Here is a 14530-nt window from a genome sequence, read left to right as displayed (position 1 = left end):
GAGTTTGCATGTTCTCCCCGTGTCCGCGTGGGTTTCCTCCGGGTGCTCCGGTTTCCCCCACAGTCCAAAGACATGCAGGTTAGGTTAACTGGTGACTCTAAATTGACCGTAGGTGTGAATGTGAGTGTGAATGGTTGTCTGTGTCTATGTGTCAGCCCTGTGATGACCTGGCGACTTGTCCAGGGTGTACCCCGCCTTTCGCCCGTAGTCAGCTGGGATAGGCTCCAGCTTGCCTGCGACCCTGTAGAAGGATAAAGCGGCTAGAGATAATGAGATGAGATGAGATGTTCGTGTTGGCAAATTGCTGTAGTATAAGCAATGTGGGACGTGCTGTTAAAGGCAAATCAACATTTATTATTATTATTTTTTTTAATTATTATTTTTTTTAATCACTGTGTTAGTTAAACTGGCTCTTTACCTCAAGTGATCTTTGCAGGAAGAACAAAAAGTAAACGAAAACATGTATAATTAACAGTTATTCCACAAAATCGAGTCGTACATGAGCTGATAGCTGACGAGATGTGTAGCGCCGAGTCGGCTATAAGCCATGTACGACGATATTGAGTAGCGTAACACACTTTATTATATCCACATTCACTGGATTTTGAGAAACAAAACATTTTTATTTTTTGCAAATTTGATAAATAAAAACTTTATACAAAACATCAGACAAAATCATTTCCGCTAAGGCGGATTTCTTAAAAACCTATCGATGGCTGCACGAATTTAGTCTGGCTAACGCAACTTCAAAGCTCTGCGAGCATTTGGTCTGGCATAGATATTAAGCCCAACCGTTTCCCAAAGCGCGTGGTTGACCCGCCTCCCTGAAATGCCTCCGTTTGCTACTGGTCAAAGCCAGAAAAGGCTGTGACGAAGCTTAAACCAATCACATCACTCTTTCCTCTGACGTATGTGACGCGACGGAAACTGCTTGAGTAACAGGAAGAAGAAGGAGGAGCTGAAGAGGAAGAGGACGATAATAGCGCGATCAAAGGCGAGATGACCACAATGATAGGATTCTCGCTGAGCCCCATTGATTTGGCTACCAGTGGGGCTAACTGGTAGATTAAACTCTTACCGAAGCCGGTCGGGAGCAAGGCGAAAACGTCCTTCCTTTCAATAAATACCTCCAAGGCTGCTCTTTGCTCCGTTTTCAATGAGAACTTCCCGTTGAATGCTTTCAATACAGCATCTACCGCTGTGTCAAAGGCTTGCCGCTGCTCCATGTTCGTAATGTTTCTAGTGAATGAAGCGCTTCCGGCATAGATTCTGTAAACAATCTATGGCTTCCGGTCGCAGTTCTACTACGTCACTGCCTTGAACACGCCTCTACCCAGGGCCGTTGGAGATGCTCAAAGTTGATTGGTTCCCGATTTTTCGGGAGCTTGGAAATGCTGTAGATAGCCTGCCTGGCCAGACTAAGTTCGCAACAGCCCCCCGTGTTGCGTCACACTTAGGATGGGCGGGCCCAGGCTAGCACGAATTGACTTTTTTTTAGTGTTTTTTGAAGAAAGTGCCGTCTTGCTGTCGTGCCGAAGTATAGAATAACTTTTTAGACATTTATTTAATTATTCCTTGGAAATTTCAGTTATAGGCTCCAGCTTGCCTGCGACCCTGTAGAAGGATAAAGCGGCTAGAGATAATGAGATGAGATGAGAAATTTCAGTTATAAACTTCTTTGAGCTTTTGAACCAGTCTAAAAAAATTCAACAAATTTTAACGCTGAAAGATGAAGAATGTAAACAAACTGGTGAAATGACCGTATAAATTTGTGAAAAATGCTATAATAATTATTGAAAAAAAAGATATGGTCTTACCATCAAAAACTTTCATTCCATATTTTGTTGGCTTTTTTGGGCATTTTTTGGGGGTTTCGTTTTCGAGTAGAGTCTTTATTTCATCCTTGGTTGGTTCAGCGACACGCGCCGCCATTTTGTTTTTCTCTGCTCACGGTATATGAGCTGATAGCCTCGTAGTAGAATAGCCAATCAGAGCACACGATTGCTCATATCCAGTGAATGTGGATAGAATACCACAGTGTGGTTGAATTCTTGAATCTGATTGGTCAGAAATTGTCCATCATTTTGGTCAAACAGCACAGTTTGGACAGTAGTTTTGGCTGTAACATGAACAATAGGTTAATTTAAATGCACTCATTTTAATTGGTTATAATGGGTTTCTGTAGTAACTGTTCATATCTAGGGACGTTCGCTTGACATAATCCAAGACTGATAATTAATACAAACCCCATTTCCAGAAAAGTTGGGATATTTTCCAAAATACAATAAAAACACAAACCTGTGATTTTATTAATTCACTTGAAACTTTATTTAACTGACAAAAGTACAAAGAAAAGATTTCCAGTAGTTTTCCTGGCCAACTTAATTGTATTTTCTAAATATAAACAAAGTTAGAATTTGATGCCTGCAACACGCTCAAAAAAGTTGGTACAAAGGCATTATTACCATTGCGTTACATCACCTTTCCTTTTAATAACACTTTTTAATTGTATGGGATCTGAGGATACTAATTGCTGCAGTATTGCAACTGGAATTTTTGTCCATTCTTGCTTGATGAATGTCTGTGGTTGCCGTTGTCCAATTCGTCTCTTCATGATGCACCATACATTCTCAGTAGGAGACAGATCTGGACTGGCAGCAGGCCAGTCAAGCACACGCACTCTGTGTCTACGAAACCACACTATTGTAGTCCATGCAGAATGAGGCCTGGCATTGTCCTGCTGAAATAAGCATGGACTTCCCAGGAAGAGACGTTGCCTTATCTCGGCAAACTATTCACTTTCTGCAGAATGTTGTTCTGTGAACATTTTCAACTCAATGGTTGTGACCGAATGCTACAGTAATTGCCGCTAGCCCATGTAAGCCTCACGTGTGCCTCAAGGATGCTCATGGATGCCTTCACGGTTGTGACAAATGAATTCATCTGGCACTCAAACCACAACAATTTTCAACATGACCAAACTTTCCCGGGATGGAAACCACGCCCTCCCAGTTATCTAGGTAGTTCCCTGGCTTTCACGTATTCCAATGGAAGGGCCCAGAACACGTGTTCGTTGACCCCCAGATGGCCCACCGGTGTCTACCGTGAAGTGATTCTGGCTATGTGAGACCGAGGCGTTGCGTGCTGAGATGTCTCCGAATTCCCTGAAAATCTATGTAGTATAGATTTTAAAAAAAGATCTAAAATCTTGCATTGAGAAATGTTCTTTTTGAATTGACTAAACATTCTGTCACAAATTTTGGAACAAAGGAGTGAGCCACGACCCATCCTTGCCCATCCGACCCATATAAAATATGGAAGGAGTCTTGTTGCTTTGCACAGATTCCCAGCTCAGTATAAAGTCTTTAGGACAGAGGACTGTAAGCTTTCAACTTGTCTCACGGATGTCCCAGAATGTTAAATCTTAAATATAAAGCCATAAAATCTATGATGTCTCATCTCATTATCTCTAGCCGCTTTATCCTGTTCTACAGGGTCGCAGGCAAGCTGGAGTCTATCCCAGCTGACTACGGGCGAAGGCGGAGTACACCCTGGACAAGTGGCCAGGTCATCACAGGGCTGACACATAGACACAGACAACCATTCACACTCACACCTACGGTCAATTTAGAGTCACCAGTTAGCCTAACCTGCATGTCTTTGGACTGTGGGGGAAACCGGAGCACCCGGAGGAAACCCACGGGGAGAACATGCAAACTCCGCACAGAAAGGCCCTCACCAGCCACGGGGCTCGAACCTGGACCTTCTTGCTGTGAGGCGACAGCGCTAACCACTACACCACCGTGCCGCCCCATCTATAATGTGTCATTCATTAATAAATTAAACGTTGCGATTGTGGTATGTCGTGATATAAGTGGACTAACACACTCCAGACCATGTGGTTAGAGCCTTGTTAGTCATGTGTTATTCTTTACATAGCGATGCCAAAGTGTATTATTGGCAAAAAATCCATATTTTGACTAAAATCTGATTATTTTTGGCTGCTTGCCAGAATTCAACTCCAGTGATATTCCAACAGGTTTTCCCAGACATGCTAGTGTAAAACTACTTGCTGGTATTTGGTCTCATGTAAATAACATATTTATACATTACATCTTAAAGTCTTGATTTAAGTGGAGCTCTTGTCACTGAGCCTGATATATTATGATATTATTTTCGGTGAAATGGCACAACTGGAAAAGCTTAATCATTCCCGACAGTCTGATATAACGACAGCCTTCTTCATCTTTCCAGGTGACTTTCTTCCTCATTGACCAGAACCAAAGAGAGCATGTAATCGACACATTCCGTCCCGACCTCTTGTCCGTGTCGTTCCAACGACCCGTCTCTGAGATGAACGTAGCCAGCGGCTGCCCTCTCTTCTGCCCTCTGTCCAGGATACGCTCCCCGAAGCATGCATACTGCAAAGATGACACGCTTTTTATCAAGTGTGTGGTGGACAATTCATCCTGAATGATGATGCCGCTGAGGAAAAAGGGACTGATGTCATGTTGAGTGGGCTGCTATTGCTGAAAATCTTGCTTTTGGGTGACAAAATGTGCTCATTCTTTTGATGCTTCACCTAAAATGTAGTTAAGTGCTGTAGTCGAGTCGACATAATTGCAATCTCAAGAGGTGAATTAGGATGAGTTATGGCTGTATTATTATAATTATTATTTTTTTTCTCGTTTGATTTAGCGTACAATAAAAGGACTGATTTTATAGCTGTGATGTGTGATTTAAAGACATTTTCATGATGCATAAAGTCTGAGCAAAACAATTTTGAGGAAAAAAAAACATGGTTTCTGTTATGTAACACTGTTATTTAATGCCTAGAAAAATAAATGATTTAACTTGAAAATTATTCAATTAATTTTTGATACAGAAGCGATATAACTAAGAAATATATATTATAATAAATAAATATTATTTATCAATGGAGTCACATGCTTTAACTCGTACTAAGGAGCTTCCTTTTCTCAGGAAAATGTTTAATGACCTACTGTACATGAGCACAATATCCAGATTATGTTGTCATATCACCCAGTTCGACGTAAGTTATTATTTTTTTAAATGCATATCGTCAAACCATAATGATTTGCAGGTCGAATGATTTGCATGCCATTTAAATTACTTCTATCTTTTTTTTTTTATATATATATATATATATTTTTTTTTTTTTGTTCAGGAATACCTGGACATAGTTTGAAGATTTCATATTTAAATGATTTCTGACATTTTTGTACACAAACTCTTTCTATGTTCACAGTGATTTTAAAAAAAAGTTACAATTTTGTATTTAATATTTTTTGCATAATTACTAAAAAAGAAATAAAATTAGTTATTTTACTCAGAATTGAATATGACGACTTCTTTTTTTCAGGAACATTTCATCTTCTTATGAATGCTCCATTACATTATTGAGGTACGAAGACTTAAGGGTCACATCCAGATCGAGTGCTTGGATATCCCATAATCCTGTTCGGGGATATGGTGATGAAAAACCCTAGAAACAGGGAGCTGTTCTTGGACAAATCATTTATTTGATTTTCATGATCAATCAGTTTGGATTAACAATCTTTTGGGGTTAGTTACATTAATGGTAGCATGGCAGCACTGTGATGTGTGATGGGTTGAACAAGCTGTCGGAAGGTGCTAGATCTTAATTCTGAAGAAAAAAATCCAACAAACAAACAAAAAACCTGAGTTTGGATCAAAACAATGTTTTGCTGCCAATATTAATTCTACTTATTTGACCAAAATGTTGTGGAAATGCTTTTATTTAGATTGTAGGTTTTCAAACCTACAAAGTGGCACGGTGGTACATTGGTGAGCACACCAATGCACCACACAGAAACCAGGTTCTGGGTTTGAAACTGCTGGTTGACGGGGGCCTTTCTGTATAGAGTTTGCATGTTCTCCTCATGCCTGTGTGGGTTTCCTCCCATTGTTCAAAGACCTGCAACTTCAGTCAACTCAAAATTGCCCATAGGTGTGAATGTGAGTATGAAAATGGCTGTGTGTTAACCCTGTGAAAGATTGGTGACCTGTGCAGGGTGTACCCCACCTCTTGCCTGATATCAGCTGAGCTTACCTGCGACCTGGAATGGATAAGTGGTATAGAAATTGAATTCATGAACGAATGAATTTTCTCACATTGCCTTGGTATTGTCCTGCCAAGATCACATCTAAAAAATGAGGCCAGTTCGATAAAGTCAGCAGAAGTAAGAGTGGTTCATGAGTCAAAGCCCATCCCATGCAAGGATCTAGTCTTCCCAAGCAGTTTCCAGGCCCTTAAGGTACATTGGGTGGCACCAATCTCCGTTTCAACCCAATGTACCTTTCCTGGCCTTGTGTGGCCAGGAAAGGTACATTTGGGTGGCACCGATCTCCGTTTCTATAGCCCTCGGCCTCTCTCCTATTACATAGCTGGGGTTACAGTGGGGTTTCAGTCCTCTGGTAACCGCAAGAGTTTGACTCCCTCCTCACATCTGTATTGTGGCCTTGCCAGATGCCAGTAGGTATAATTTTTATGATGGTCTTTGGTATAATCCAACCACCAGAAGAACTCAGGATTGCCCAGTTGAGAGGTGGACATGCTAACAACTTGGCCAACTCGCAGTGGTCCAGGAGTAGATTAGTTTATAAATGTAGAGCTAGGCATCTTTCAGTGGAACTGGAATTAAACCTTTAAATGCAGTTTCTGCATATTTCACTTTTGACAGTAACCAGACTTTCCTAGTGGTTGAGATATGGGCAAAATGGAGATATATTTCAATTCAGGAAAACTGAAGTAGTTTGCTGAACCATATAAAGTAAAAAATGTCCAAATCTGACTTTTTTTTGCGACCTACCTACACTGTCTTCATATTACATCACATTAATGGCCTTTAGCAGATGCTCTTATCCAGAGCGACGTACAACATACCCGGAGCAGCCAGAGAAGCACTTTGGGGCCAAGTGCCTTGCTTCAGGGCACTTCAGCCATTCCTGTTGGTCCAGGAAATCGAACCGGCCACCTTTTGGTCCCAAAGCTGTTTCTCTAACCTTTCAGCCAAAGCTTCAAAGCCAGTTTTGTTTGTCCCAAAAGGTACTTATGGAATGGTATTTGCTGTCAAAACACAAATTACACATCAGTGGTTGATGATTAATATCCCAGTAGTAAGCGTATGGTAATGGCATAAATAACAGTCATGACATTATGAGTCATTCAGGAAAAGCTACATCTCATCCAACAACGCAAAAAGAATGTAAAATGATTACACAAATATTACTGGAATAATATTACTCACATGACATTATTAGAACGGGCCTGAGGTGTGGAATTATCCACAGCTCTGTGGAATTTAGGAGGACAATACATTTTGGAGAACAACTCCGATCCAACATTTCTGAAAATTTCTTATGATGAGGTTTGCTTGAAGAAAAAGGAGTTTACGGAATGGTATTTACTGCCAGTACACAAATTGCATATCAATGCTTGATGACTGATATACCAGGCATTTCCAGTATCCCAGTTCTGCCTCATGTCCAGTGTTCCCAAGATGGGCCAGATACTACAACTACTACTACTAATAATAATAATCTCCCCCCCCTCCCCATTTTCGGTCTGTCAAGAACGCTGAGCACCGTGGACTGAAAGCACCTTGTACACCAGGCAAAACTTGCCCAACAAGCAGAAAGGATAAGGACTGAAATCGAAGTTGTATACATCGTCGACCATCTGATAAAAAAAAAAGAAATGATAAACTTTTGGGAAACTGTGATAATGCAACCTTGGTCAGAATGATACAAATTGGATCCTTGTGGTGGTCTCTGAAAATTTGTCGTCATTAAAATTCACATCGCCCACCTTTACATGATACATAACTGTTATACAGTCTGTTGGACAATTATTAGCACCCTTCATTGTTTAAAATACACTTAATTATTCATATAATTAAGTGCCCTTGTTCCGACTTGACAGATAGCTGAAAACTCCAGTACACTGTCACCACAATTTTGTACTGTGCAACAATGCAGGAGGAAGAGGAGGAGGAATACTAATAATAATAATAATGATGGGCATGGTGGTGCAGTGGTTAGCACCGTCGCCTCTTCTGGGTTCGAACCTGCTGCTTGGTCGAGAACCTTTCTGTGTGGAGTTTGCATGTTCTCCCCGTGTCCGCGTGGGTTTCCTCCGGGTGCTCCGGTTTCCCCCACAGTCCAAAGACATGCAGGTTAGGTTAACTGGTGACTCTAAATTGACCGTAGGTGTGAATGTGAGTGTGAATGGTTGTCTGTGTCTATGTGTCAGCCCTGTGATGACCTGGCGACTTGTCCAGGGTGTACCCCGCCTTTCGCCCGTAGTCAGCTGGGATAGGCTCCAGCTCGCCTGCGACCCTGTAGAACAGGATAAGCGGCTACAGATGATGGCTGGATGGCTGGACAGTCCTGTGCACTGGAAAAGTCTTAAGCACATGGAAAGAAATGCTGTCGAGCAAAGACGCCTTCAGAAATAATGAAAGAAATTAAATATTTCCACATTAAAAAATACTCTAAACAGCAGTAAGCCATAAATGAAACAAAGCCGATATTTAATCTGAGATGACCCTTTGCTTAAAAAAAAAAAGTCGTCTCAGGTACAATGAGTGCAGTTTTATTTTACTGAGCATCTTGCACAACTGGGGCAGCACGATGGTGTAGTGGTTAGCGCTGTCGCCTCACAGCAAGAAGGTCCGGGTTTGAGCCCCGTAGCTGGCGAGGGCATTTCTGTGTGGAGTTTGCATGTTGTCCACGTGGGTTTCCTTCGGGTGCTCCGGTTTCCCCCACAGTCCAAAAGACATGCAGGTTAGGTTAATTGGTGACTCTATGTGAGCGTGAATGGTTGTTAGGGTGCATCAGTTGCCCCCTAAAATGAAAAGTTCTTCCGATCATGATGCATTTTTGTTTTTATGTTCCTTTTGGTAAGAAAACACACTGGGTGAAATATTTTGACAAAATTCAAAAGTTTAATGGTGGCACCAGGAGCTCAAAGTTATGGAAAAAGCTGCTATTTTATGACTTTTATGACAAAATTTTGATCACTTTTCATGAAACATTATGGCACCTTATAGAGTATACCAAATATCTTAGATACACATTTTTAGTACATATTCTAAATATATTATCAAGCACAGTTTGAGTTTTAGCTGTTCATTGAATCATTGTTCAACAACTTTTAAACAATACAAATGTATTATGAATCACATTAATGCTTCTCAATCCCTTGCAAAGGTTCTTAACATGATCTCTGGGTCACAAGAAATCAATAAATGGAATCCAACATTATGATTCAAACCTTACGCGAAAACATAAAATAAGCGGTTTTTGGCAAAAAATGAACCTCATGGTGCCACCATTAGACTTTTGAATATAGTCAAAAAATTTTACAGGATGTCTTTATTGGTGAAAAGGAACACCCAAACAAAAATGCATCAGATTATATGAAAGTGAGGGCAACTGATGCACCCTAATGGTTGTCCGTGTCTACGTGTCAGCCCTGTGATGAGCTGGCAACTTGTCCAGGGTGTACCCCGCCTTTCGCCCGTAGTCAGCTGGGATAGGCTCCAGCTTGCCTGCGACCCTGTAGAACAGGATAAGAGGCTACAGATGAGATGAGATCTTGCAGAACCAGCCACAAGTTCTTTTGGACACTATTGCCGCTTTTCCACTACAAACGCGGCTGAGCCGTGCCGTGCCGAGTCGAGCTGAGCGGGGCTGTTGGAGTTGCATTTCGACTACAACCGCGCTGAACCGTGCTGGCTGGAAGTGGGTGGACACATTGGGTGGAGTTAGCGAAAGTGGGTGGACGTCAGGTGATGTTGTTAAGCAGCGCAAACAGTGACATCAGTGACAGTGGCGGAACAAGTCAGAGCCGGGCCGGGGGCGGGGCAAATGACCGGGCCCTTTATTAAAGCTTATCATAACATCATTTTAGGCTACAAAATGTCCGCAACTGCGGTGTTTACCAATTTCAACACTACCGGGTGCAACTATATGTTATTTAGTACATCAAGTCCTTCAAACGAACATGTAACTCAGAAACAAAAAACATTAGGATACTGTACATGGCTCATAATAAAACATCAATAGCGCACATTATTTGAAGGGCATGCGAATGAGCGCTCAGAGGTTGCAACGGTGACAGGAAGAGTCAGAAATAAAAGGAGGGCGGTGCAAACCTCACTGAATGCACTGTGTTTACCAATTTCAACACTACGGGGTGCACATTAAGTCCTTCAAACGAACATGTAACTCAGAAACAAAAAAACATTAGGCGACATACTGTACATGGCTCATAATAAAACATCAATAGCCTACTGCGCGCATTATTTGAAGGGCATACGACGAGCCTTGCGCTCCGCGAACTCGTCCACGATGCTCTGTATGTCACTGATTCAGTGAGCTTTTAAGCGGTAGTCTCACGACCCGAATAGTAAACAATAAACATGGAGGACATGGAGTCGTTAGTGTTGCTGGTCTTGGTGCTGTGGCTTGTTGTCACCTACAACGCCAACAGATACTGGCAAGAGCGTATAGATGAGGCGAGGCGCATAAGGCTTCAGAAATTCTCGTAATTCGTAATTATTCTTCTTCCGGGTTTGCGGTGTTTACAGATCCCAGCGCGCTCGCGGGGCGTGTGTGGGCATGTGAGGACACGCCTCCTCACCAATCAGTGCACAGGGGAGTGTCTGCTCACGCCCCCAACCTCACTCGGCACGGTTTGGCTCGCTTCAGCCCCACTCCAAAACGGTGCGAGTTTTAGGGGCTAAGCAGGGCTGAAACGAGCTGAGTCGTGCTGGTTTTTGGTAGTCGAAACGCGAGCCGTGTCGGGCTGAAGTGAGCTGAAGCGAGCTGAAAAAGGGTAGTGGAAAAGGGCCATTTGTCACACTTGCTTCTTCATTTTGCACCAAAACCCATTACATACAGTCATATGGGCAGCACGGTGGTGTAGTGGTTAGCACGGTCGCCTCACAGCAAGAAGGTTCCGGGTTCGAACCCAGCGGCCGGCGAGGGCCTTTCTGTGTGGAGTTTGCATGTTCTCCACGTGGGTTTGCTCTGGTTTCCCCTACAGTCCAAAGACATGCAGTTAGGTTGATGTGGAGTGGCCTTGAGCAAGGTACCGAACCCCTGACTGCTCCCCAGGCGCTCTGCATGTGTTCACTGCTTCAGATGGGTTATATTTCACTGTGCTTGACAAATAAAGGTTTTTTTCTATATACTGCTTTTTCCTGACATAAACATTTTTTTCTGTCACGTTGAGATTTGTGATTTAAAAAAAACAACCTATAAATGTTTTTGTACTGACCTGATGATATAGAAATAATAAAATAACATAATTTGTCCTAAAAAGCACAAAATACATGAAACCCTATGGCATGACTGTATTCATTCTCTTGATGCGCAGTTGATATAGATTCAGGCTGCATCCCAATCCGTGTTTACAGCCACTAAGTAGTGCGCACGAGGGCAACGACAGCACTGTGAGTACTCAAGCGGCGTCCTCGCTTTCTAGCCTACGTAAAGTAGTGCTCGAGTACGCGGTTCGGAACGCAGCCGATCTAGGATATGAGCGGCGGTACTTCCGGTGTGTTGATGACGGAGGGGGCGATGTTAATTACATAAGCAAAACGTAAACGATTCGCGGGAAAAGGTGAAAAAATGGCGACTTGCACTGAGTCTGTTTGCGCGTCCAGCTGAAGCTGAAGAAAACTTGTAGGTTAGCGGATGGAAATATCGCACCAAGATATTTTATTTTATTTTTTTTTTACGCACAGAAGGAGCATTTTATCCCCCACAGAAGAGGAGGAGAGGAGAAGAGAGGAGAGGAGAGGAATCCACACGGTAATGAAATAAAACAATTTTTTAAATTATTTGGTTTTAATTATTGTTTTATCAGTCCATCAGCTAGCCGAACGGAACCTGTACCTGGGTTCCGAGTGAATGCTGCTGGAAGTGTGGATGTAAACGCGGTACAGTACAGTACAGTGTCGCACTCAATGCTTTTTATTCTGATTATTATTACTTCTACAACTCTTCCTGAGAAAACTTCACTTCCTTTAGCTGATTTAAAAACGATTTAGTTTTAAAACTTGTCAGATATTTTCGAGCTTGCCTTCGAATTGTATGAAAAAAATAATTAAAAGTTTGTCCTGAGAGCTGAAGTTAGTTCAGAGCTGCATTTGAATGCAGAAACACAGGGAGGGAAATCCAGTCAGTCAGTCAGTGAGTGTTATTAGCATGTGTGCTAACTCCAGACTCCATCTTTTCACCTCAGGAGCATAAAAGCTACCACCCCAAACTTTACTTTTTGCTCCTAAAGCAACCTAAAATGACCTGTTTGTGTTTAATTTTTATTCTTTGACACTTATTTTGCTCGAATAAACTACATTCTGAGGAGAATTGTTCCTGTCACCATCACTGTTTGTCACTGTGAGGTAAACAAACACTACACACTTTGTCATGGTAATTAATTAATTTTTTTTCTTAAATTCATGTTATTCAGCATGAAGTAATTATCATACATTTATAACAGGCTTGTCTTTCTCTTCAAGACCAGTCCTGTCCCAAGTGGATGTGCTTTTCCATAACATTAACCCTTTACTGTTCAGCACTTCATACATGCACATGTTATTGCTCTGCCTTTTTTACAATAATGAGTCATAAAGGCTCAAGAGGTTCCAAACCACACCCGATTGTTTCTCTGAAATATTGTTTCTGGTGTTGAATGGGCGTGACTGTTGACCCCCTTCAGAGTCCCACGTTGCATTACATTGCATTCCATTCCAGGGATTTAGCAGAAGTGACCTACGACATACCCAGGGGATCAAACCAGTGACCTTTTGGTCAACTCATGGTTCAACACTCTTAACGTTGACCCATCATGATGACTTTTAGCTCGCCAGGTCGGATGAGCTTGTGCGATCACGCGTCATCCATATAATACAATTTCAAAAATCGCTGCTCCTCCAAGAGGATTGATCGGCTTTCGATGTTCCCCAGGTAGGTGTGTATCAAAATTGTCAAGATGGTGGCGCCACTGAACATATTTACAATTTTATGGGCTACGGCCTCATTGAGGCTTTTTTAAAAATCTTGGTTCAACCCAGATCTCCGCTTTCAGTCTGTTTGTTTGCATGGTCTCTTCAGAGATCTTGGAAGACACCCACATTATTGCTCTGCCTTTTATTCCCCCCCCCCTTTTTCCTTATACATTTACAATAATGAGTCATAAAGGGGGGGCGGCACGGTGGTGTAGTGGTTAGCGCTGTCGCCTCACGGCAAGTAGGTCCTGGGTTCGAGCCCTGGGGCCGGCGAGGGCCTTTCTGTGTGGAGTTTGCATGTTCTCCCCGTGTCCGCGTGGGTTTCCTCCGGGTGTCCCACGTTGCATTACATTGCATTCCATTCCAGGGATTTAGCAGAAGTGACCTACGACATACCCAGGGGATCAAACCAGTGACCTTTTGGTCAACTCATGGTTCAACTCTTTTAACGTTGACCCATCGTGATGACTTTTAGCTCGCCAGGTCGGATGAGCTTGTGCGATCACGCGTCTTCCATATGCAATTTCAAAAATCGCTGCTCCTCCAAGAGGATTGACCGGCTTTCGATGTTCCCCAGGTATATGGATGACATGCAATCATGTCATCCATATACAATTTCAAAAATCGCTATTCTTCCAACAGGATTGATCGGCTTTCGATCAAACTCTCATACCATGTTCCCCAGGTAGGTGTGCATCAAAATTGTCAAGATGGTGGCACCACTGAACATATTTACAATTTTATGGGCTACGCCCTCATTGAGGCTATTTTTAAAAAAAATCTTGGTTCAACCCAGATCTCTGCTTTCAGTCTGTTTGCATGTTCTCTTCAAAGATCTTGGAAGACACCCACATTATTGCTCTGCCTTTTGTTCTCTCTCTCTCTCTTTTCCTTATACATTTACAATAATGAGTCATAAAGGCTCAAGGGGTTACAAACCACACCCGACTGTTTGTTTCTCTGAAATATTGTTGTTTCTGGTGTTGAATGGGTGTGACCGTTGACCACCTTCAGAGTCCCACGTTACATTACATTGCATTCCATTCCAGGCATTTAGCAGAAGTGATCTACGACATACTCGGGGGATTAAACCAGTGACCTTTTGGTCCCAGAGCTGCTTCTCTAACCATTACACCGTGGTTCAACACTCTCAACGTTGACCCATCATGATGACTTTTAGCATGGATGCAAACCGCACACCTTTTGGCGGATGCCGCCTTTTTCACGGCTGTCTGGGGGACTTGCGTTGCGTAACTTGTGTTGGACTGATGGAAATCCTTGCGCGTGCAGTGAAGTGCAGCCAGCAGCAGATAATGGCGTGCAGCCAATTGGCTTTACGTGCGCAGCTTTCTGATTTACTGTTTTCTTCTCATACTTCCTGAGTTTCATGGACTGTAACGGCATTTGCTTATTAGTAATTTTAATACAAAATTTACTTTGAAATTATACACTCCAACTCCCCCCCC

General features: G+C 42.4%; 2 protein-coding genes across 2 annotated transcripts in view; both read left to right on the top strand.

The window, feature by feature from the left end:
* Window positions 1-5125, top strand: part of traf1 (TNF receptor-associated factor 1) — a 61269-nt gene extending 56144 nt beyond the window's left edge. Inside the window, exon 10 of the mRNA XM_060930909.1 lies at window positions 4255-5125. Within this exon, the coding sequence (XP_060786892.1) occupies window positions 4255-4473 (219 nt within the window). The 3' untranslated portion in view covers window positions 4474-5125. The remainder of the gene's footprint in view (window positions 1-4254) is intronic.
* A 6556-nt stretch (window positions 5126-11681) lies between these two features.
* The window catches only part of phf19 (PHD finger protein 19), a 127540-nt gene continuing 124691 nt past the window's right edge, over window positions 11682-14530 (top strand). Inside the window, exon 1 of the mRNA XM_060932351.1 lies at window positions 11682-11865. The gene's annotated coding sequence lies outside the window, so the exon portion shown is untranslated. The remainder of the gene's footprint in view (window positions 11866-14530) is intronic.

Source organism: Neoarius graeffei, chromosome 10 (assembly GCF_027579695.1).
Source record: "Neoarius graeffei isolate fNeoGra1 chromosome 10, fNeoGra1.pri, whole genome shotgun sequence".
In the NCBI taxonomy this organism is placed as follows: Eukaryota; Metazoa; Chordata; class Actinopteri; order Siluriformes; family Ariidae; genus Neoarius; species Neoarius graeffei.
Note: the sequence above shows the minus strand (reverse complement) of the source record. Positions and strands in the feature narration are given on the sequence as shown.